General features: G+C 37.2%; 1 protein-coding gene and 1 long non-coding RNA gene across 5 annotated transcripts in view; one reads left to right on the forward strand and one right to left on the reverse strand.

Annotated features, from left to right (window-relative positions):
* The window catches only part of LOC105092756 (uncharacterized), a 182058-nt gene that overhangs the window by 76501 nt on the left and 80829 nt on the right, over positions 1-24728 (reverse strand). The window lies entirely within an intron of this gene.
* The window catches only part of FMO2 (flavin containing dimethylaniline monoxygenase 2), a 28580-nt gene continuing 19157 nt past the window's right edge, over positions 15306-24728 (forward strand). Inside the window, exons 1-2 of the mRNA XM_010984503.3 lie at positions 15306-15529; positions 15890-16027. Of these exons, the coding sequence (XP_010982805.2) occupies positions 15896-16027 (132 nt within the window). The 5' untranslated portion in view covers positions 15306-15529; positions 15890-15895. The remainder of the gene's footprint in view (positions 15530-15889; positions 16028-24728) is intronic.

The raw sequence follows: 24728 nt of genomic DNA on the forward strand, positions 1-24728 counted from the left end.
TGAGCAGAGAAGTCCCCCAAAGAAGGGTAAGAGTTTAATAGATGGAGATGGAGGCAGGGCATTTTAAGCTAGATAATTCATCATTACTATTTATTTGCAACAAATTCTGCAAAAACTAGAATTTAGAATATTTTGAAACTGATAAAACTGCTATTTCAGCAGATACAAAACAGGTTCTGCCTTCCTGAGTGGAAAGTGTCCTTTTGCCTCTTTGGGCAGATTCTCTCTTTGTTCCCTTTGTCCCCTTTGTCCCTTAGTTCACTGCTCCATTATTTCAGTAATGACAATGTAAGACAAGCATTCATGTACTTTACTCAGGCAAACCTGGAATTCAGTGAACTTACTCAAATGCAGTTTTGGTTTGTTTATTTTTTTTTTGTGGACTAAACAATGAGTATTGTGCTTGTGCTTGTTTTCTGTTAATAGTTATGTATTTTCATGGTTCAAAAAGCTTTTAATAAAAAAAATGAAAAATCTTACATTCTACTCCTGGCCTGTCTACCAAGGTCCCATCCCCTTCTTTTCAGTCCCCATTCTCTGATCCCCTCAAGTATCTGTTTTTATTAGTTTCCTGAATAGTGTTTCAGAGTTTATTTAGGCAAATATGAGGAAATAAATATGCATTTTCTTATTTTTATTCTTGTTTCTACACAAAGTATAACGTGGAATATATGCTGTTATGTGCTTCACTTTTTCATTTAATGACATATTGTGACAAGCAGTATATAGAGAACCTGCTCATTCTTTTAAAAGCTGTATCTTGTTTGCTTGTATGGATGAACTGTAATTTATTGAACCAGTCTCCCATTAATGAACATTTTGTTTATTTCCAGTGCTTTGCTATTTTCTTCAATAAAAAATCATGCATGAATCCTTTCACACACATTCAACTATATTTGTAGCATCAAATATTTTGTTTAGAAATAAAAGTTGACTGTTTTAGCAAAGACATGACCCTTCAGATCTAGTGATATGTTTGGCATTATTTTTTGGCTTGTTTTGATTTTTTGTAAATCTGGAGCTAGACCAACCTATGTTTAAAACCACTTGGTGAATGATGCATGTAAGTTTGTGTTTATTTTTAATTTGGCTTCCAAGATGCAAGAGTAGACATGAGAATTCAGCAAAAAGGAATAGTCAAGCAATCTCCTCCTGAGAGAACAGAGTGGAATAGAAAGATACTGGCCTTGGCAGCACAACATACCCCCACTTTGGGGTTGCCTGCATGGAGTTGAGGCCCTACAACTTCAACTTTGGGATGTCTCTACTGTCATTCTAACGGTACAGTATACCGTTATTCTATTATACCCTCATTCTATTATTATGGTTTGTCCAGATCACAGAGACATGCCCTTCTTTATAGGCATGGATTTTTTCCACAAGAGTATGAAATTCTTATTGTCAATTGCATGAGAATGGGATAATCACCAAGAATGAAATGTGGTAGACAAGGGTGACTGTGATCCCTGGGTTTTACAGGCAGCCAAGCCTGATCTTTAAGGTTAAATCTCTGCTAGAAGCTAAGCAAAGAGTCAACCTTGGGAGGGACTCTGAGATCTGATTTGGGCATACAAGTTTTCGAAGAAGACAATTCTAGTATCAACTATAACTTATTCACTCTATTATACTATTATTCTCAAGCCTTTGTTAAATCATAGCACTGAATATTAATTCAAAAAATTGAAGTTACTATAATGAAATATGATTTCACATCTTTAATATCAGTAAAAATGAAAGTCTGAAAATACCAAATATCAGATAGTTGAGGAGCAAGAAGAATTAGTCATTATTGGAGGGAATATAAATTCTTACAAACATTCTGAAGAACAGTTTATCAATATCTAGCAAAGTTGAAAATATGAATACCCGATAACCTAGCCATTTCACAGTGAGGCATGAACCCTGGAGAAATGCTTACATAGATGCAGAAGTACATAAATACAAGAATATTTGTGGCAGCATTGTTTATAAAAGAAAAAAATGAAATAATCTAAATACTCATCAGTGGAAAAGATCTAAATGAACTGTAATATATTTATGTAAAGAAATTCTCCACATGATGAAAGTAAATGAAATAAGGTTTAGATTTAGAAAACATGAATCTCAGAAAGATAACATTGAGCAAAAAAGCAAGTAATGCAAAACAGTGTATGATGTGATACATTTTTATGATACTATGTGATGTTTTTATTCATTCATATGTAGTAAAAGTATAAAGAAATGCACAAAAAATATTAATAATAAACTCAAGAGACTGGTTACCTTTGGCGGGCATGGAAAGGATAAAATCAAGGAGCGTACAAAGAGGGCTTTGACTGAGTAGTAAGTACATCAGTATGAGCTATATTATACCTTTGTAATTTTGTAATATAAGTGTTTAAGTAAAGCTACAGCTTTATCTTTGTAATGCAATAGGGATTTAGGGAGAAGCTATCCCAAAGTGAGAATATACACAGAGTTCAACAATAAAGAATAGCTATGCCAACAAAGACATTATTTCATAAAGGCCATCAGTTATAGATTGTTGGCAAGATGAAGGCACAGAGCAAAAGGAAATAATTTTTTTTTTCTGGACTGAGATAGAGACCTAGGAAACTATTAGAAATAGCTGAAAATTATGGAAGTCTTCCAGCTATGCCTGGCTAGCTTACATTGGTCCAGCCTTTCCACAGTAACAACTAGAAAAACTGTATAAAACATTATTTTAAAAAATATTTGTTTGAAGTATCAGACAGCTATGAGGGCAGCAAGAAGCAAGATCTTGGAAGAAAGGAAAGCTCTCTGAGAGTGAGCCAAATAGTCAGCTTCACTATTTGTTTGAGGCAGGTACCATTTAGAAAGCAGAGATGAGAGGCTAAGTTTCTGGAAATCTCAAAGAGCAAGGGAGGCAAAAACTGAAGTTCAAGGGGAAAGGGAGGTTGAAAAATAACACTAGTCTTTGACTGGGACTCCTAAAGGGCTTTTAATCAGCTACACCCAGCCTAACTGCCTTCCAGAGTAACCAGAAAGGTAATCTATGCACATGGCAGTAAAAACTGATGAAAACTGAATACAAAGAGACTATTTTAAGACTTATCTCAGGAATAAAAAGAATGCATTGCCTTCAAAGGAACAACAAGAAGACTTACAGCTGACTTCTCAGCTGAAATAATGGAAATCAAAAGAAACAGAATAATTTCTTCTAAGTGCTGGAGGGAAAAATACTGCCAATCTAGAATTCTAGACCTTTCAAAATGCTTTTCAAAAATGAAGGTAAAATAATTCATATTCAAAACAAATAAAGAAACTGAGATAGTTACCAGCAGACTCACACTAAAGTAAAATTAGAGCACTTTGGGCAAATAAAAATGATCCTAGATAGAAGTATGAAAATACTAAGGAATAAAGAGGTAAATATGTGTGTAAATTTAAATGACTATTGATTGTATGAAGCAATAACCAAAAAGTCTTGTGAGGTGTTAACATATGAAGAATTAAATAAACATGACAACAGTACCACAAAAGATGTGAGAGTAATAAATTAGAGTGTTATGTAGACCTTTTATGGTCATGGCAGTGGTAAAATGAAAATACATTTCAGACTTTTAGAAGCCAAGAATGCATACTGTAATTCCTAGTGAAAATCCTAAGAGAATACCAGAGGATAATTTTAAAAGCTAATGGAGGAGGAAGGATAAATATATTTTATTAATTCAAAAGTAAGCACAAAAAGAGAAAAACATAGAACATGTGAGACAAATAGAATATAAATGGTAAAATGGTAGGCACAGATTAAATATAAATAGATTAAATATTCTACTTAAAGACAAAAAATTGTCAGACTAAATTTTTCAAAAGGAATAGCTGTGAGACCCTTTGTAAAAGGCTAAGTTTAAGGAAATGGCAAAATGAAGTCTAGGAAAAATGCTGGGATATGATAGACTGGGAGAATGAACATACTATTCTAAGGACTTTGAATTTTACTCTGTTAATTAGAATTAATCCTGGAAGTAAATACTGCTGCTCCTAGTCTCTATGCTCAGAGGTGATGAGTAGAAACATGAAGGAAGAAGAACCAGCCCAGTTGTTACATAGACTCTCATTTAATTAATTACCTCAGTTAATATCCCACAATATACTCCTCTCCCCTGACCTGCCTCCTCTGAGCTTAGGGCTTAGTGGTAATTTGATGTTGTGATTCAGAGCATACCCTGTGGAGTTAGATGACCTGATTCCAAGCTCTCCTTGTTGTGTGATTTTTCAGCATTTTACTTAATTCTTCGGTGTATCAGCTTTCTCACTCATAAAATGCAGGTTACGAGATTTATTCTCTCATAGGATTATTGTAACAGTCAAGCAAGTTGATCTCTATAAAACTTAGACAATGCTTGGTAAATAATAAGTACTAGATAAATGATAGTTAGAGACTCTCCTAGCCTCCACTGGGAAGGATAACTCCCATCTCTGCTCCAGCCTTCTCCCATGTGTTCTGGGCCATGGCTTCTGCTCGACTTTGTCAAGATTACCCCATCCAAATTTTATTAAATTTTATTAAAATCTGGTCCACAAATAGGCAAAGCCTTCTTAATTACAACACCAAGTACAAGCAACAAAAAATAGATAAATTGTACTTCATCAAAATTAAAACTTAAGCACTTCAACAGACACCATCAAGAAAGTTAAGACAACCCACAGAATGGGAGAAAATTTTTGCAAATCGTATATATTATAAGGGACTTGTATCTAGAATATGTAAGAAACTCTCATAACTAAATAATAAAAAGGCAAAGGGGATGAAAATTCTGAATAGACATTTATTAAAAAAGATATGCAAATAGCCAAGTACATTAAAAGATGGTTGACAACATTAGCCATTAGAAAACTGCAAATCAACGGAGAAGATGGCGGAGTAGAAGGACGCTCGCAGGTCACCCTCTCCCACAAATACACCAAGACCCACATCTACAGACCCACTCAGCCAACCAGAGCACCTGTGGAACTCCGATAGAACATCGCCCTCTTCAAAAGATAAAGACGCCAAAAATCTGGTAGGAGAAAAGGAAAAAAGAAAGAACAAAAGGCAAAGCTCCGTCCCGCGGGGAGGGAGCGGCAAAGGAGGACTGGCGCTCGCTCGCTGGGTCTCCCCTCTCCAACTGAGAGGCCAGCGGGACGGAGGGGGAGCCTCCAAGGCTCCGATCTGTACAGAGCAGCCCTTGACTAACAGAACTAAGTTAAAGGGGCACAGAGCGTCCCCGGTCACCCAGCCTGAGACGCGGCCGGCAGCGGCGGGCAGGGCCAGGCTGCACAAGCCGGGCGGAGGACGGAAGTGGCTGCACGGAGGCAGCCCCGGGGGAACGCAAGGGGCTGCGCGCCGTGGCTGTGGGTGCACAGGGCAGAACAACCTGGGCCCTCCATAAAACAGCAAGGTTGATGTGCTCTCAGGGGAAGGGTGCACACCCCCATCTCTGAAAACCCGCGGAAAGTTTTCGGGGGAAGAGAGGCGGGGCTCAGGCACAGCTGCCATATCCTCCGCGCTGAGCACCCAGCCGGGGGCGGGGGCGAAACCTGCATCCGCACCGAGGGGCTTGGCAGCCGCAAAGGCCAGACTGAGACTGGCCTGCAGCCCAGGGCAGATAGGATCCTTCCGTCCTGGTCCCTCAGAGAACTTGCTCCACAAAGACAAACAAGGAGCTGGGTTTTGGCTAGGAGCAGGGACAGGGCTGTCCCTTGGTCTTCCCCGAGCCCACCGGTGGAGCGCCGACCAGGGCGGAGCGCGCAGCCGCACAGAGAGCGGAGCTACCGGCGGCACAGGTAGAGGGAGAGCGGCCCCCCGCCTTTCGGGCAGGAACACAGCCCCTGACAGAGGTGCTGGGAGGGGGCACGACCCGCCCTCCTACCTGGCCAGTCTGCAACATCTGACTGCGGCATCCGGAGGGGCAGCTACCCGCCCGCCCACAGCATCTGCTTGCAGACAGGTGCTGGGAGCAGCACAGAAGAGGGCGCCAACGGAGGGCCTCTGAAAACAGCAAGCTGAGCTTCCAAAACAGGACGAAGACAGAAAGACTTCACATTAAAAGCACACAGACTCCAGGAGAACACTGACAAACACCCCCCCCTTTTTTTTTTTTTAAATCTGTTTTTACCTGTTCTATTTTCTATTACTCTCTTAATCTTTACTTCTTAATTCATTTCTATTTCTCTTGGGTTTGGATGTCCTGCTATTGATTAGACACAGGTTTCAAATACATCTATTCATCCCCCCCCTTTTTTTGTAAAGGTTTTAAAAGGACGTCTCAACCCGATTAATACTCTGCTTCAACTCACTCTTCTATTATTCATTATACACTGTTTTCAAACCCTCTTTCTCCCTTCTTTTAAAATTCTTTCTCTCTCTTATTTTTTTTTTCTTTTCTTCCAAAGTTCTATTCCTAAATAGGCATCAGATAGATAAAATCCTTAAGGACCAAAATAAACAACTGATACTCCATAAACCACAGTGCCAAAGAGGTATGAGCAAGATGAAGAAGCAGAAAAACCTTTCCCAATTAAAAGAACAAGAGAAATCCCCTGAAAGAAAGATCAACGAAATAGACATCGATAGCCTACTAGATCAAGGTTTCAAAAAAGGAGTGATCGAATTGCTGAAGGAATTAAAAGAGATAGTGTTTAGAGATATAAAATATGTCAAAAATGAAATTGAAGCTATAAAGAAGAGCCAAGTAGAATGGGTAAACTCATTGACAGAGATAAGGAATGATCTAATAGCTGTGCAAAGCCGACTAGATAATGCAGAGGAACGAATCAGTGATCTAGAAGACAGGGCAATAGAAAGCACCCATTCAGAAGAACTACAAGAGAAGCAAATAAAAAATAATGAAAATAGCATAAGGGACCTATGGGATAATATAAAGCGTCCCAATCTTCACATAATAGGGGTCCCAGAAGGAGAAGAAAGATCAAAGGGGATTGAAAAGGTTTTTGAAGAAATCATGACTGAAAACTTCCCAAACTTAAAGAAGGAATCAGATATCCAAGTACAGGAAGCTCAGAGGGTCCCAAACAGGAAGAACCCAAATAGACCCACACCGAGACATATCATAATCAAGATGGCCAGAGTCAAGGATAAAGAAATGATTCTAAAGGCAGCAAGAGAAAAGCAAAGAGTAAGTTACAAGGGAACCCCCATAAGGCTCTCAGCTGATTTCTCTACACAAACACTACAGGCCAGAAGGGAGTGGCAAGATATATTCAAAGCCCTGAATGAAAAAAAGATGCAGCCTAGGATCTTTTATCCAGCAAGGCTATCCTTGAGGATAGAAGGAGAAATAAAGAGTTTCACAGACAAAAAAAAGCTGCAGGAGTTTAGCAACACTAAACCCATGCTAAAAGAAGTATTGAAAGGGCTATTCTAAATAGAAAAGCAGCAGGATGCTACAGAAATGAGAAACACACAACTGGAAAGGTGATAACTCATGAATTACAAATAAAGTAAACATGAAATTATAAAAAAAAGACATACAAATCACTGAGAGTGGGAGAGGGAGGCAGGGAAATATAGAATTTTTTTTCTTTCTTTTTTAAATTTTTTTAACAGTAGGATGGGTTTGAGATCATGTTACTATCAGTTTAATAAAAACAGTTATAGTAATGGGTTGATAGATTTACAAAAAAAAAAGGGTAACCACAAGCCAAAAATTTACAAAGGAGTCACAAAAATTAAATAAAATCCATGATAATACAAAGGAAAATTACCAAACCACAAAAGGAAGAAGAAAGGAAAAAAGAGGATATACCAATTCAACTGCAAAGATAAGTTCAAAATGGCAATAAACACGCATCTATCATTAATTACTGTAAATGTTAATGGACTAAATGCTCCAGTCAAAAGACACAAGAGTGGCAGACTGGATAATAAAGCAAGAACCTTCAATATGCTGCATACAAGAGACCCACATTAGGGAGAAGGACACATATAGATTGAGAGTGAAAGGATGGAAAAGGATATTCCATGCAAATGGAAAAGCCAAAAAAGCAGGTGTTGCAGTACTGATTTCAGACAAAATAGACTTTAAAACAAAGGCCATAAAGAAAGATAAAGAAGGACATTTTATAATGATTAAAGGAGTGATACAAGATGAGGATATTACACTCGTTAATATATATGCACCCAATATAGGAGCACCTAAGTACATACAAGAATTACTAACAGAGATAAAGGGGGATATTGATGGGAATACAATCATAGTTGGAGATTTTCACACTGCATTAACATCACTAGACAGATCTTCCAGACAGAAAATAAACAAGGCAACAGAGAAATTAAATACTACAATAGAAAAACTAGATTTGGTGGATATTTTCAGAGCATTACACCCCCAAAAAATAGGATATACATTCTTTTCAAGTGCACATGGAACATTTTCCAGGATCGATCATGTACTTGGGCACAAAAGAAACCTCAACAATTTTAAGAAGATAGAAATTATCTCAAGCATCTTTACTGACCACAATGCCATGAAACTGGAGATCAACAACAGAGAAACAAAGGAGAAGAAAAAGGAAAGCATGGAGATTAAACAATGTTATTGAAAAAACAATGGATCAATGAGGAAATCAAAGCTGAAATTAAAAAATACCTTGAGACAAGTGATAATGAAAGCACAACCACTCAAAACCTATGGGACAGAGCAAAGGCAGTGCTAAGAGGGAAGTTTATAGCGATACAGGCCTTCCTCAAAAAAGAAGAACAATCTCAAATAAACAATTTAACCCACCACCTGAATGAATTAGAAAAAGAAGAACAAAAAGCCCCAAAAAGCAGCAGAAGGAAGTAAATAATAAAGATCAGAGGGGAATTAAATACAATAGAGATTAACAATACCATAGAAAAAATCAACCAAACCAAAAGCTGGTTTTTTGAAAAAGTAAATAAAATCGACAAACCTCTGGCCAAACTCACAAAGAAGAAAAAAGAGAGAGCACAAATTAGCAAAATAAGAAAGGAAAATGGAGAAATTACAACAAACAAAATAGAAATACAGAATATCATACGAGAATATTATGAAAAACTATATGGAACCAAACTGGATAACCTAGAGGAGATGGACAAGTTTCTGGAAACATACTGTCCACCAAAACTGAATCAAGAAGAATCTGAACACTTGAACAGTCCGATCACTAGAAAGGAAATAGAAATAGCAATTAAAAACCTCCCTACAAATAAAAGTCCAGGACCGGACGGCTTCACCGGGGAATTCTACCAAACATACAAAGAAGAACTCATACCAGTCCTTCTCAAACTCTTCCAGACAATTGAAAAGGAGGGAATACTCCCAAACCCATTCTATGAAGCCACCATCACCCTGATACCAAAACCAGGCAAAGACACTACAAAAAAAGAGAATTATAGGCCAATATCACTGATGAACATAGACGCCAAAATCCTCACCAAAATTTTAGCAAATAGAATCCAACAACACATAAAAAAGATTATACATCATGACCAAGTGGGGTTCATCCCAGGGACACAAGGCTGGTTCAACATACGCAAATCAATCAGTGTAATACATCACATCAACAAGAGAAAGGACAAAAACCACATGATCATCTCCATTGATGCAGAAAAAGCATTTGATAAAATTCAACACCCATTTATGATAAAAACTCTCGCCAAAGTGGGTATAGAGGAACATATCTCAACATAATAAAAGCTATATATGACAAACCTACAGCCAGCATAGTACTCAACGGTGAAAAACTCAAAAGCTTCCCACTAAAATCTGGGACAAGACAAGGATGCCCACTATCACCACTCCTATTCAACATAGTCCTGGAAGTCCTAGCCACAGCAGTCAGGCAAGAGAAAGAAATAAAAGGGATCCAAATTGGAAAAGAAGAGGTAAAAGTGTCATTATATGCTGATGACATGTTACTATATATAGAAAACCCTAAAAGGTCCACACAAAAGCTACTAGAGCTGATTGAAGAATTCAGCAAGGTAGCAGGTTACAAAATTAACGTTCAAAAATCAGTTGCATTTCTTTACACTAACGATAAATCAACAGAAGAAGAAAGTAAAGAAACAATCCCCTTTAAAATAGCACCCAAAGTAATAAAATATCTGGGAATAAATCTAACCAAGGAGGTGAAAGAATTATACACAGAAAACTATAAACCATTGATGAAGGAAATTAAAGAAGACTTTAAAAAATGGAAAGATATTCCACCCTCTTGGATTGGAAGAATCAATATTGTTAAAATGGTCACACTGCCCAAGGCAATCTACAGATTTAATGCAATCCCTATCCAATTACCCAGGACATATTTCACAGAACTAGAAAAAATCATAATAAAATTCAAATGGAACCATCAAAGACCTAGAATTGCCAAAGCATTACTGAAGAGAAAGAAAGAGGCTGGAGGAATAACTCTCCCAGACTTCAGACAATACTATAGAGCTACGGTCATCAAGACAGCATGGTATTGGCACCAAAACAGACATATAGACCAATGGAACAGAATAGAGAGCCCAGAAATGAACCCACAAACTTTTGGTCAACTCATCTTTGACAAAGGAGGCAAGAATATACATTGGAATAAAGACAGTCTCTTCAGCAAATGGTGTTGGGAAAACTGGACAGCAGCATGTAAAACAATGAAGCTAGAACAATCCCTTACACCATATACAAAAATCAACTCAAAATGGATTAAAGACTTAAACATAAGACAAGATACAATAAACCTCCTAGAGGAAAACACAGGCAAAACATTATCTGACATACATCTCAAAAATTTTCTCCTAGAAGAAATAAAAGCAAGAATAAACAAATGGGACCTAATGAAACTTACAAGCTTCTGCACAGCAAAGGAAACCAGAAGTAAAACAAGAAGAAAACCTACGGAATGGGAGAAAATTTTTGCAAGTGAAACCGACAAAGGCTTGATCTCCAGAATATATAAGCAGCTCATACGACTCAATAAGAAAAAAATAAACAACCCAATCCAAAAATGGGCAGAAGACCTAAACAAGCAATTCTCCAAGGAAGACATACAAATGATCAAAAAGCACATGAAAAAATGCTCAATATCACTAATTATCAGAGAAATGCAAATCAAAACTACAATGAGGTATCACCTCACACCAGTCAGAATGGCCGTCATTCAAAAATCCACAAATGACAAATGCTGGAGAGGCTGTGGAGAAAGGGGAACCCTCCTACACTGCTGGTGGGAATGCAGTTTGGTGCAGCCACTATGGAAAACAGTGTGGAGATTCCTCAAAAGACTAGGAATAGACTTACCATATGACCCAGGAATCCCACTCCTGGGCTTGTATCTAGAAGGAAATCTACTTCAGGATGACACCTGCACCCCAATATTCATAGCAGCACTATTTACAATAGCCAAAACATGGAAACAGCCTAAATGTCCATCAACAGGTGACTGGATAAAGAAGCGGTGGTATATTTATACAATGGAATACTACTCAGCCATAAAAACCGACAACATAATGCCATTTGCAGCAACATGGATGCTCCTGGAGAATGTCATTCTAAGTGAAGTAAGCCAGAAAGAGAAAGAAAAATACCATATGAGATCACTCATATGTGGAATCTAAAAAACAAAAACAAACAAACAAAAACAAAGCGTAAATAAAGGACAGAAATAGACTCACAGACAGAGAATACAGACTTGTGGTTACCAGGGGGGTGGAGGGTGGGAAGGGATAGACTGGGACTTCAAAATTGTAGAATAGACTACACTGTATAGCACAGGGAAATATACACAAAATGTTATGATAACTCACAGAGAAAAAAATGTGACAATGAGTGTGTATATATCCATGAATAACTGAAAAATTGTGCTGAACACTGGAATTTGACACAACATTGTAAATGATTATAAATCAATAAAAAATGTTAAAAAAAAATGTAAAGTTGCTATGTAAAAGGTACTACTGGAAAGCAAAGAAATAAACAACGTAAACCCAAAAAAAAAAAAAACTGCAAATCAAAACCATAGTGAGATGCCACTTCACATCCTCTAGGATGATTATAGCCTAAAAGACAGACAATACCAAGTGTTGAAGATATAAAGAAATTGGAATCCTCATAAATTCCTGGTGGGAATGTAAAATATAGCTATTTTATAAACAGTTTAGCAGTTCCTCAAAACACTAAACATAGAGTTATCATATGACCCAGCAATTCTACCCCTAGATATGTGTCTAAGAGAAATGAAAACATACACTCACACAAAAATGTACACATTAATCCATACAGCAGCATTATTCATAAACAGCCAGAATGTAGAAACAACCCAAACATCCATCAACTGATAAATGGTTAAAATTAAATTAAATGTGGTATCCATACAATGCAATTTCATTCAGCAATAAAAAGATATGAAATACTGAGACATGCTATAATATAAGTGAACCTTAAAAACATTCTGCTAAGTGAAAGAAGCCATTGACACCAAAAATAAAACATAGATCATATGATTCCATTTGTATGAAATGTTCAGAATCAGCAAACCTATAGCAATGGAAAGTAATTAGTGGTTGCCTAAAACTAGGGTGTGGGGAGTGACTGCTATTGGGTGTAAGAGTTCTTGGGTGGGGCAGATGACGAAATTGTAGTGATGGTTGTACAAATCTGTGAATATACTAAAAAAACCATTGAATTAAATGGTTAAATGGTTAAACTACTTAAATTAAATAAGTGAATTATATAGCATATTAATTATATCCCAATAAAACTTTTTTTTTTTTTTAAATCTGGTCCAAAGAGTACTTCCTTTTCTCAGACCTGTCATGGATTTCTTTCTTTTGTATAACTTTGCTACCACTTCAATGAGATTTTGGGAAGGGTAGTAAATATAAAGGCTAACTTGGTTCACTCTCTTGATCTGGAAGATTCAGGAGGATTATTTTAAAAGAGAACTGACCCAGAAAATACACGGCACATACAAATGATGGGACTATATGCATCACACAAGAGATACAGGTGAGTGCATCCAAACAGTAAAACTGGGTCATGGTCAAGGGATAATAAGACTAGTTTAGCTTGTCATTTACCTAATGACCTATAACAACTTAATGAGAAAATTTGTCCTCCTGGCTCTGTGCTTCCCATTCTCAGGGAGTGAGACATGGTTTTAAGAAAAGTTTTCTGTGAAATATATAGCAAAAAGTAAAAATGGAAAGAGAAAGAGATACCGGGGCTTATCTATACATTGTTATCATGGGAGTAGCCATAATTAAGAGAGCTTGGAACCTTTCAGGAATGTCAATGGTTCCAGGATCCCAGACACGTGAATGGGTACTTAGTGCCAACAGCCTCTCCTTCCCCTACCAGTATGCTAGTTGAAAGTAACCAGCATACTTTCAAACCCAATCTAAAGTGTTCTCAGCAACTTTGTGCCTGTCTTAGAACTACAACTGAATAGGACAGAATTCAGATCTCAGACACTAAAATCTTGAAGTTAGGACAACTCCACTTCACTAACACACCCTGCCTGAATTCTTCTACCAACCAGTAACAAGTGGTTTTCTAACCTCGGTCTGAATACTTGCAGTGATAGGGAATTCACTGCCTCCCAAAACAGCCCATTCCATATCGTACAGCCTTGTTAGCCGGAAAGTTCTTTCTTGTATCGAGGCAAACAGCTTTCCTATAACATTCACAAATGTGATCCTAAATAGACTTCTGCATCTACCCAAAATAGGCTTATATAACCTTTCCCACATAACAGCCTTTTTGAAGGCAATTATCATATACTTTTCAATATATATCCTCTGGGCTAAACATCAAAAGCCTCTTCAGTGGCTCCTTGTATGGCAGGGTTTTAAGAAGCTTGTTACCACCCTGGTTATTTTTAAACTTCCTAGTAGCCAAGCCAAGCTCGTTTCCACATCCATAAAACAGAAAATGGGTGATAATACCTACAGTCCTGAATTAATCAAATGAATTAATGTTTGTGAAATATTTTTATGCTTTAATACACTTTGTAAACATAAAACACTATTAGAAAGTATTTGCATGGGAGAAGATACAGCTCAAGTGGTAGAGTGTCTGCCTAGCATGCACAAGGTCCTGAGTCCAATCCCCAGTATCTCTTCCAAAGTAAATAAATAAACAAACCTAATTACCTCTCCTCCTACCACCCCCCCAAAAAAAAGAGAAAGAAAGAATTTGCTTCCTAGAAGGCAATTTGTCAAAACATGGTAGAAACCTGCAATTCAAAATGTGATCTAAAGACCGGCAGCATTGGAATCACCTAGGATCATGTTAGAAATGAAGACTCTCCAACCCACCCCATATCTATTGAATCTGCATCTGCATTTTAATAAGATCTCCAAGTGTTTCATACATTAGTGTGAGGAGAACTGTAGACATTCAAATGGGCATACACTTTCATTCAGCAATTCCCCTTTTAGGTACTTATCCTGAGAATATGATATGGTAAGAGTGGAAGAGATATATATAAATAGTGTTCACTAAAGCATTTTCATAATAGCAATAACTTATAAAAAATCTAAAGATCCACTAACAGAAAATTGGCCAAGTGCTTTATGGTTCGTTTGTGGATATACCCATTCTCCCCAGGAGACTTGTTAGTCCTTGGCATACCTAAGTACCACTTGCCTGCCAGGGATGTCTGTTGAGCAAGCTTCTTGGCTGGTACTGATGGCAAGAAGATGCCTGCTCCTAAGCTGATGGTTGCTGCTGAGAACAAAAGTGTATGTTCAACTGGACACAAAAGGATATGAATCTCTAGAAAGGTTACCTACTGGGGAAGAGCTAGACCATCTGCCCAAGAGTTCAGTCATCTCTCCAGGGTTCAGTTAGTTTAAAAAATTGCTAGCATATCTGAGTGTTTTGTTTGTCAGGTATTATTATTACTTACAGGACTTTTTTTTTGAGATTGTAAGTAACCAGAGAAGGGATAGTGAAGATATAACTGGAGAATTGTTCATAAGCTAGTTATAAAATTAGTGACCCAATGTCAATAAAATGACTTATCTTTTTTCTTTTTAATTGAGACATTATATAGTAAAGTGAAAAATCAAGTTGAAAATTATACTTAGAGTGTGACTCCATTTTTGGTTGTGCATATGTATACATGTAAATAAAAGGTATACAAAAATGTCAACAGTGATTATAGCGATGTCTGTTTGGTGTAGTAAGGGATAATTTTAACTTGTTTTTACTTGTCCATACTTGCTAACTTGTTGATGAACATCAGTTACATCCATTATAGAAAGGATTTTTAAACTATCTGCATGTTACATGTGTAACCATACAATGTTGTTACTGTAAAGACATCCCTGCTACTACTCTAGACCTCAGAATATAAGCCTCTTGCTTAATTTTAGGACTCCTAACAAAGGCCTTGGAGTGTCACTGGCAGAATGCCGCAGGAATGAGAGCTCCTCCCATTTCTCACAGCCTCCTCCAACTCTTAAAACATTTCTGACTTCCTCCCAGCACACAACCAACACAGAAAACTACTCCGTCAGAGAGGGCACCAAAAGGCAAAAACGGAGGTAAGGATGATAGCTGGGGAAAGCAGCTGAAAAAAGCACTCTGAAGAAGAACGTAACTGAAGATTTGGCTCTTATCCCGAGTACTATGTTGCTGAATTGGTTGGCTTTTTTAAATGGGTTGCTTTTAAATGTTAAACTAAGACGTTGTAAACAAGGTTTGCAGCAAAGTCCATGGCACAGCTTGGCTTCTCTCAAGGGGAAGAGGGGACTGTATTTGACTGGTAAGGCATTTAATTCAATTAGTGCTGCTGACCAAATTACCACTGCTGCTGCATATAAAGCCAATTCCTGTTCACGCCATAAGGGTTCTCTTGCCTTTTGCCTCCATGAAGCAGCATTAATTGATCAACTCCTTGACAGGACACCATGGCAAAGAAAGTGGCAGTGATTGGAGCTGGGGTCAGTGGCCTGATCTCTCTGAAGTGCTGTGTGGATGAGGGACTTGAGCCCACTTGCTTTGAGAAGACTGAAGATATTGGAGGGCTGTGGAGGTTCAAGGTAAGTGAGATCTTCTTGTTTCTTGAACAGGTTGTGCTGCTCTTGTAGGGTGAATCATGCTACTGATGGGCTTTACGGAGGGATTTCCTAAACAACTTTAATAAGATTGATTTCATGCTGCTGTACAGGGACTGAAGAAACAGGCTGGTGCCTCTCCAGGTCATTATTATTCTAACACAGGTGACTAACCCAGGTATATAAGAACCTCTTCTTAGGGATCCAGCGGTTGTCTTGCAAACCAAATATTTATTATTCCCAAACCAATTTACTGATATTAGAGAACACTTTACAGAACAGAAATGACAGGGATTCTTTTCAAGACACCACTTCTATTCTAATCATTGAGCACTTGGTTTTTCAGAGTGAGTTCTTGTTACTGCTGACTTTTTCTGATAAATAAATTGTATTTGTTTGCTTGGCTTTACTGATGACACCCTAGTGTAACTGCTGGGAAACTCTTTAAATATATTATTAAATGCATTTTATTTATCAAATTTATTCTATTAGCCTAACTCAAATATTGGTAATGCTAGCTGTCCATCAGAATTTGTATAAAAATTGGAAAAATTACAAAGATAGAGAGCTGTAAAGATTTATAATTATTTCTTCTAATAATCTGTTATGTAAGTAATTAGTCTGCCATGTCCTAAGTGTCTTGGGCGAGTTATTTACATTCCTGTGTCTTAGTTTTCTCAGCTGTTTATAATGAGGATAACAACAGAAAAGCATAATTATCTCCTAAGGCTACTTTGAAGATTGAGGGAAATAATTCATGTAATAATAACTGTATTTATAGGTCATAGACAAGCCAACAGAAACTGGGGGAGGTTAAGTGACTTGGTCATGGTCACACACCTGCAGGAATTAACATTCAAACCTGGGTCTCTATGAGTCTTAAGCAGCTAATCCCCTAATTATAACCCTAATGTGCATTCTTGCTCAAAAAGGTTGAACAAATTTTCATCTCAGAACTCAAGAGCAGTGACTTTAGGATTATGTAGCAGGTACACTCAAGTGAGGAATTAAAACAGGTGAGAACACTCCAGACAGGAGTGAAACGTTTGAGTGTGTGGAAATCGCATCAGCAGAGGTCATCCAAAGGGCTGACCAGTCAGGTTACGGGAAGGACATCCAGCACACGTGCTTTGCCAGTTCAGACTGAATCTCATATCAGAAGGAATTTTTAACATTTCTCAAATGTATATAATTATAAGACATGTCTAGAAGGTTTCTTAAAAAATACTGATTCTTGAAAACTAGCCCAGACTTACTGAATCAAAGTCTTCTGAGGAGGGGAATCTATTTTTAACAAGAGTCTCAAATGAATCCTAAGATGAGATTTGGCAAACATTGCTCAAATACCAAGCAAACAAATCTGTTTATTCAACTATCCAAGCACTCTCAGAGCTAATGATGGAGATGTTGATCCTTATACGGAACAGGTAATGTTGCCGAAAGGAAACTGGACAAACAGCTTGGATCACATTTATTTCCTACTAACAATTGATCATTAGAATCATTACAGCTTGACCTGAGAGGGTGATGTGATTAAATGATCATTTCGGTCTTAACTAAAGGTGTGCTATTTTTGTCTACTCTTGGTTCACATATAGATTCCATTTGGGATTTTCCCCACCAGGTAGATGTTTTGTTTTGTTTTGTTTTTTCACCTAAGAAAGAAATGTGAAATTTCAACAAATTTCTGTTTAATGATAAATTGGTCATTGCTTTGTTTTACTGCCTGTTTCGAGATTTAATATTAAAGAGTCAAATGTCCTTTATTTAATTATTAATTTGGAGGCAGAAAATGTAAGAGTTTTGAGTGGTCCGTCAAAAATATGATTTGATGGATTGAAGTGGTACAAGACGGCATTGTAGGAAGATTCTGAACTCACCTCCTCCTATGTATACAACAAATCTACAGATACATATAGAGCAACTCCCTCTGGGAAGGACCTCAAAATTAGCTGAGCAGCTCCTCCACAACAAAGGATAAAGAGGCCACACTGAGACAGGTAGGACAGGCAGAGACATGTTCTTGCCCAAAACCCCGCCCTTGCATGGCAACCCACAGGTGGGAGGGATGAACAGAGAGCTTCTCCCTGAAGAGCAAATGGCTTGTCTTTGAAAGCCAACAGGGTTTGCATCCAAGAGAACATCAGGCTTATAGGGAATGGAGATTCTGCTCTTAAAGGGCTCACACACTGACTCATTCACCTTGGACTCAGCACAAAAGCAGCCATTTGGGAAGTTCCTAGATCATATGTGAAGGAGATTCATTTGCTAGTCTTAAAGCACCTGCGAGAGGAGCAGGAACTTGCTGGGACTATCACTGGAGATGGAGGCACTGGCGAGCACCAGTTTTGCATTCTCCCTACCTTGCTAGCACCAGCACTAGCAGGCACCATTTTGCACTCTCCTCTCACCTGATAACACTGGTGGATGCACCCTGCCCCTGTGCTGCTCCTTTAGTCCTACCAAAGCCAGCCAAGCAGGCACCCTACCTCCAAGCCACTCTCAAGGCCTCACCGAAACCAGTGGGCAGGTGCAGACCACACAGTGGATGCCACTAGGGCACCTTGCTCTGGAGGCCAGGGAAGACTGCATTCTGGGCCCTATAGTCTGAAAAAATCACAGAGACAGTTCTTGGCACCCCAACAAATGGGACCTATCAAGAAAAAAATTAGGCTACTTAGACAATCACAAAGGCTCAAGAGACAACCAAGAGTGATGACAAGGTGAAATGACAAGTTCATCTCTTACACAAGGACACTCCTTTAATATTGGGAAAGACAGCTATTTTACCTAATACACAGAAACAAACACAGAGAGACTAGCAAAATGAGGAGACAAAGGAACATGTTCCAAATGAAAGAACAATAAAACCCCAGAAAAACCTTAATGGAAAGGAGATAAATAATTTATCGGGGGGGGGGGGAGGGACAGACTGTAGAATGTAGAACAGATAAACAAGATTATACTGTATAGCACAGGGAGATACATACAAGATCTTGTGGTAGCTCACAGCGAAAAAAAATGTGTGACAATATATATATGTATGTTCATGTATAACTGAAAAATTGTGCTCTACACTGGAATTTGACACAACATTGTAAAATGGCTATTACTCAATAAAAAAATGTCAAAAAATATTATCTGTAAAGAATTAAAGGTAATGGTCATAAACACATTGACCAAACTCAAGAAAAGAATGAGCAGAACAGGCTGAAAGTAAAGAGATTTAAAAAACGTTTTTCATTTTGCAAATGGAAACAAAACGAAATCTGAGGTAGCTATACTTATATCAGACAAAATAAACTTTAAAACAAAGACTGTAATAAAAGACCAAGAAGGCATCTTGAGTTTATTTTTGTGTATAGTGTGAGTGTTCTAACTTCACTGATTAACATGTGACTGTCCAGCTTTCCCAGCACCACGTGGCAAAGAGACTGTCTTTTCTCCATTACATATTCTTGTCTCCTTTGTTGAAGATTAATTGACTGTAAGTGTGTAGATTTATTTCTGGGTTATCTATTCTGTTCTATTAATATGTCTGTATTTGTGCCAATACAACACTGTTTTGATTACTGTATCTCTACAGTATTGTCTGAAGTCTGGGAAGGTTATTCCTCCAGATTCATTCTTTTTCTTCAGTACTGCTGTGGCAATTCTGGGTCTTTTGTGGTTCCATATAAATTTTAGGATTATTTGTTCTAGTTCCGTGGGGAAAAAAATGTCCTGGGGAATTTGATAGGGGCTGCATTAAATTTGTAGGTGGCTTTGGGTAGTATGGCCATTTTAATGATATTAATCCTTCCAATCCAAGAGCATGGGGTATCTTTCATTTCTTTAAATTATCTTCAGTTTCCTTAATCAATATTTTATAGTTCTTCCTGTATAAGTCTTTCAAGACTTAAACATAAGACAGGACACTATAAACCTCCCAGAAGAAAACATAGGCAAAATATTCTCTGACATAAATCTTAGCAATGTTCTCCTAGGGCAGTCTACCCAGGCAAAAGAAATAAAAGCAAAAATAAACAAATGAGACCTAATTGAACTTATAAGCTTTTGCACAGCAAAGGAAACTATAAACAACATGAAAAGACAACATATTGAATGGGAGAAAATATTTGCAAATAAAGCAGCTGACAAGGGCTTACTTTCCAGAATATACAAACAGCTCATACAATTCAATAACAAAAACAAACAAACAAACAACCCAATCCAAAAATGGGCAGAAGACCTAAATAAACATTTCTCCAGTGAAGATGAACATATGGCAAATAGGCAAGTGAAAAAAATGCTCAGTATCACTAATTATCAGAGAAATAAAAATCAAAACAACAATGAGGTATCACCTCACACCAATCAGAATGGCCATCATTAAAAAGTCCACAAATGATAAATGCTGGAAAGGGTATAGAGAAAAGCGAACCCTCCTACACTGCTGGTGGGAATGTAGTTTACTGCAGCCATTATGGAAAACTCTATGGAGATTCCTTAAAAAACTAAAAAAAAAAAAAAAAAAATAGACTTACCATATGATCCAGCAATCCCACTCCTGGGCACACATCCAGAGGAAACTCTAATTCAAAAAGATACATGCACCCCAATGTTCATAGCAGCCCTATTTACAATAGCCAAGACATGGAAACAACCTAAATGTCCATCGACAGATGACTGGATAAAGAAGTTGTGGTATATTTATACAATGGAAATCTACTCAGCCATTAAAAAAAAAAAAGAAAAAAATAATGCCATTTGCAGCAACATGGATGGACCTGGAGATTGTCATACTAAGTGGAGTAAGGCAGAAAGAAAAAGAAAAATATATGATATCATTTATATGTGGAAATGACACAAATGAACTTATTTACAAAACAGAAACAGACTCACAGACATAGAACACAAACTTATGGTTACCATGGGGGAAGCAGGGAGGTGGAGGGATAAATTGGGAGTCTGGGATTTGCAGATTCTAACTACATATATAAAATAGATAAACGACAAGCTCCTACTGTATAGCACAGGGAACTATATTCTATACCTTGTAATGGACTATAATGAAAAAATATGAAAAGGAATATATATATATGTGTATATATGTATAAGTCAATCACTATGATGTATACCAGAAATTAACACAACATTGTAAACTGACTATACTTCAATTTTTAAAAAAACCACAGTGAGATATCACCTCCCTACAGTCAGAATGGTTATTATCAAAAGAACAAGAAATAAGAAGTGTTGGCGAGGATGTGGAGAGAAGGCAATACTTGTACGCTATTCGTGGGAACATAAAATGGTGCAGCCCCTATGGAAAACAGTATGAAGATTCCTCAAAAACTTAAAAATAGAACTACCAAATGATCTAGCAATTCTACTGGGTATTTATCCAAAAAAAACAAAACCACTAATTGGAAAAGACATATGCACCTTCATATTCACCGAAGCATTATTTATAAGCCAATATAGGGAAAAACACCTAAGTGTCCATCAATGGATAAATGGATAAAGAAGATATGGCATACACTGGAACACTACTCAGCTATAAATAAGAATGAAAACTTGCCATTTGCAACAATATAAATGGAACTTGAGGGTATTATACTAAGTAAAATGAGTGAGACAGAGAAAGGCAAATACCGTATGATTTCATGTATATGTGCTATTTAAAAGAAATAAAACAAACAAAACAAAACTCATAAATACAGAGAACAAATTGATGGTTGTCAGAGGGGAGGGGGTTGGAAGATTGGTGAAAGGGGTGAAGGAGATCAAGAGGTACTGAATTCCAGTTATAAAATAAATGACTGAGGATATAATATACAGCATAGTGGCTATAATCAATAACATTATGTTGCAAATTTAGATGTTGCTAAGAAAGCAAATCTTAAAAGTTCTCATCTCAAGAAAAAATAATTTTTATAATTTTGTAACATGACAGATGGGAAATGACAATGTAGCAATCATTTCACAATGCACAGGAATGTCAAATCATTATATTGTAATACATCTGAAAAATAATATAATGTTGTATGTCAATTATATTTAAATTTAAAAATATATAGACTTGATGCATTCCAGGAAGATAATTTTTGCCCCCAAAATATTTCTCCAGCTATCATGTTCCCAGTGTCTAAAATTTCAGAATTAGAGATACCATTCTATAGGTTAGAAAAGTTAAATTAAAATTTGAATTAATTAAACCTTGTTAGATGGAAAATGGTTAAGTATGTAACAATATCACACTTCAAACTTCTCTTAAAACAATGTCCAATAGAGAAATGTAAACAATTTCTCTAACCAAAGAAGACAAAGAAATCTTCACTGCAGAGTGAAAAATGCAAGCAAAATTTCACAGGCTGCCAATGAGACCATGTGAGGGTCTTGATTTCCAGGAGACTGCACTGCCAAAGGGAGGCGGTACTGAAAAGGATGCTGGGAGTCTCTATACCCATTCCCAGAGAAAATTTGCCCCACCACAACTCTACCAACCAGAATCAATTTTAAAATAAGTTATTCTTTAATTTCCATACTTACACACAATTCTTCTAGAATCACTTAACACATTTAGTGGTGACAAGTTAAAACAAAATTTAAGAATTTCTGTCCCATGCCCTGCTCAGATGGTGCTGAATTCTTCCCCAGAGGCTCTCCAGCACCTCCTAGTGGCCGCTTTGGAACATGGGAAGGGTGGGTAATTAACATACATTTCAGCACTTTTCTCCAGCAATGGGAAGCACTTGCCATGCATCATCTCATTTTTCTTCACAATACTCCCAGAAAGTAGATATAACTATTATCCCCACTTACATATGAAGAGGAAACTAAGGTTTGGGGTGAACAACTTACCCAGGAGGATATAGGTAGTGGGGAAAGAACAAAAATGAAGGTCTGTAAGACTCCTGAGCCCTCATACAGAATAACCTTCCTGGGGTATTGAGAGGAAAGCGTGATCTTCCTTCTGCCACTAACCTGCTCTTCTCTCTTTATTGTTCCTAACACCTGTGTTCATAGGGAAGTTACCAACACACGTTGCTTTTTTGTTTTTATTTCTTTTTACATTTGGATTTAAATGTCTTTACCCAGCTATATACACTCAATTATTTTAATTAATCTTCATGGAATAGCCTCTAAATGTCTCTTCATCTTGGTTTCCTTCCTCTGGACTCAATCTGAAATATCACTTCTCCTCTTAAAATGTGACTCCCCAAGGTCCAATATTCCAAACCAATTTATCTTCACAACATGTATATTTTTCAGAACCAAAGAGGTGGTTGGCACTGCTTTAGACAACGGAAAATAAATCAAACATATTTACTACCCTCAAAAAAATTATAATCAACTGCCCTGACAATTGCCCACTATAGCTTATGCTTCACTTAGTTTGGATGCTACACCTCTCGTAAGACAGTTTGACTGTTGCACTGGCCTTTTCAGTATTTGCAAAAGAGAAGCTATCATTTATACAATCATTTTCATGTGAATTATCTCATTTTATACTCACAATACTCCTCTACACTGGTTATTAATAATTCCAACTTAAACATGAGAAAGCCAAAGGTAAGTGGCTATTCTTCAATTTTTGTTAAGTGTTTATTAGAAGTTTCAATCCTCCATGATGTTTTCTATGCCCCTGTGCTTTGTAGACACAAATTTGGTCATCTGTATTCATCTCCATCAAAGTTATTGATATAAGTATTGATAATAGAAAGATAAGACTCTGAAGCAGGCACCTGGGATGTCACCAAATGGAATTCCCCATATGGTGACATCTCCACCCTGGCCTAAACATCTATTTTTTCTATGCCTCACAGCCTCTCTTCTGTTTTAATTGGCATGCTCTTTTAACAGCACATTCTATGTTCAATTTAACATTATACAGAACTAGCTTAGAAGCCATTTCCTTCTCTGAAAAGATAACTACCTTCCCCTTGTTTTACATTCAGAATTTCTCGTAGATAAATTTATCCAAAGAATCTGTCACGTCATAATTCAGTGTAACTTCAGGTTTTGTACACTGCTGAGCATTTAATAGAACCAAATTTAACATGTTAGATATTTGTAATTCTCCAGGCAATCAAATAAAAATACGATTGTCCTTAAACCTCTCCACCAGCAATTTAAGATGTATCTTGGTTAGTTTTCCATAATATTTTGAAAAAAGTAATATTTGCATAAAGAATAAAGTTTATACCATAATATCAGCAAAATCATAACATTTTCATGCATAAAACAAAACAAAGTTTATAGCATACTATCAGCAAAACCATTTACTTATTCCCATTATGATACAGAATATCCATTTTAGTATCATTAAGCCCTATTTGCAATGATGAAAAAATGCTTCCTGTTAACATTACTTATTCCTTCACTCATTCAACATGCATATCAACTGACTGCATACTAGGCACCAAGCATATACTAGGTACTAAAAAGACACAAATGAGCACTTCCTGCAGCCAAAGGGGTCATTGTTCAGGTGGGAATACTAAAGAAAATCCACATCAGATTGTAAATTTATAAAGGCTGATACACTAAGCGTCATGGAGACTGCAGAATCTCACTCAGCAGAGACTAAGGCAGGCTTCCTAGAGAGCATGATGCTTTTATTTGTCTTGACAGTAAGCAGAGATCAGGCGTGCGAATATGAAGGAACAATGTTCTAGGCAGAGCAAATGGCACGTGCGAA

This window comes from Camelus dromedarius, chromosome 23, assembly GCF_036321535.1.
Source record: "Camelus dromedarius isolate mCamDro1 chromosome 23, mCamDro1.pat, whole genome shotgun sequence".
Lineage (NCBI taxonomy): Eukaryota > Metazoa > Chordata > Mammalia > Artiodactyla > Camelidae > Camelus > Camelus dromedarius.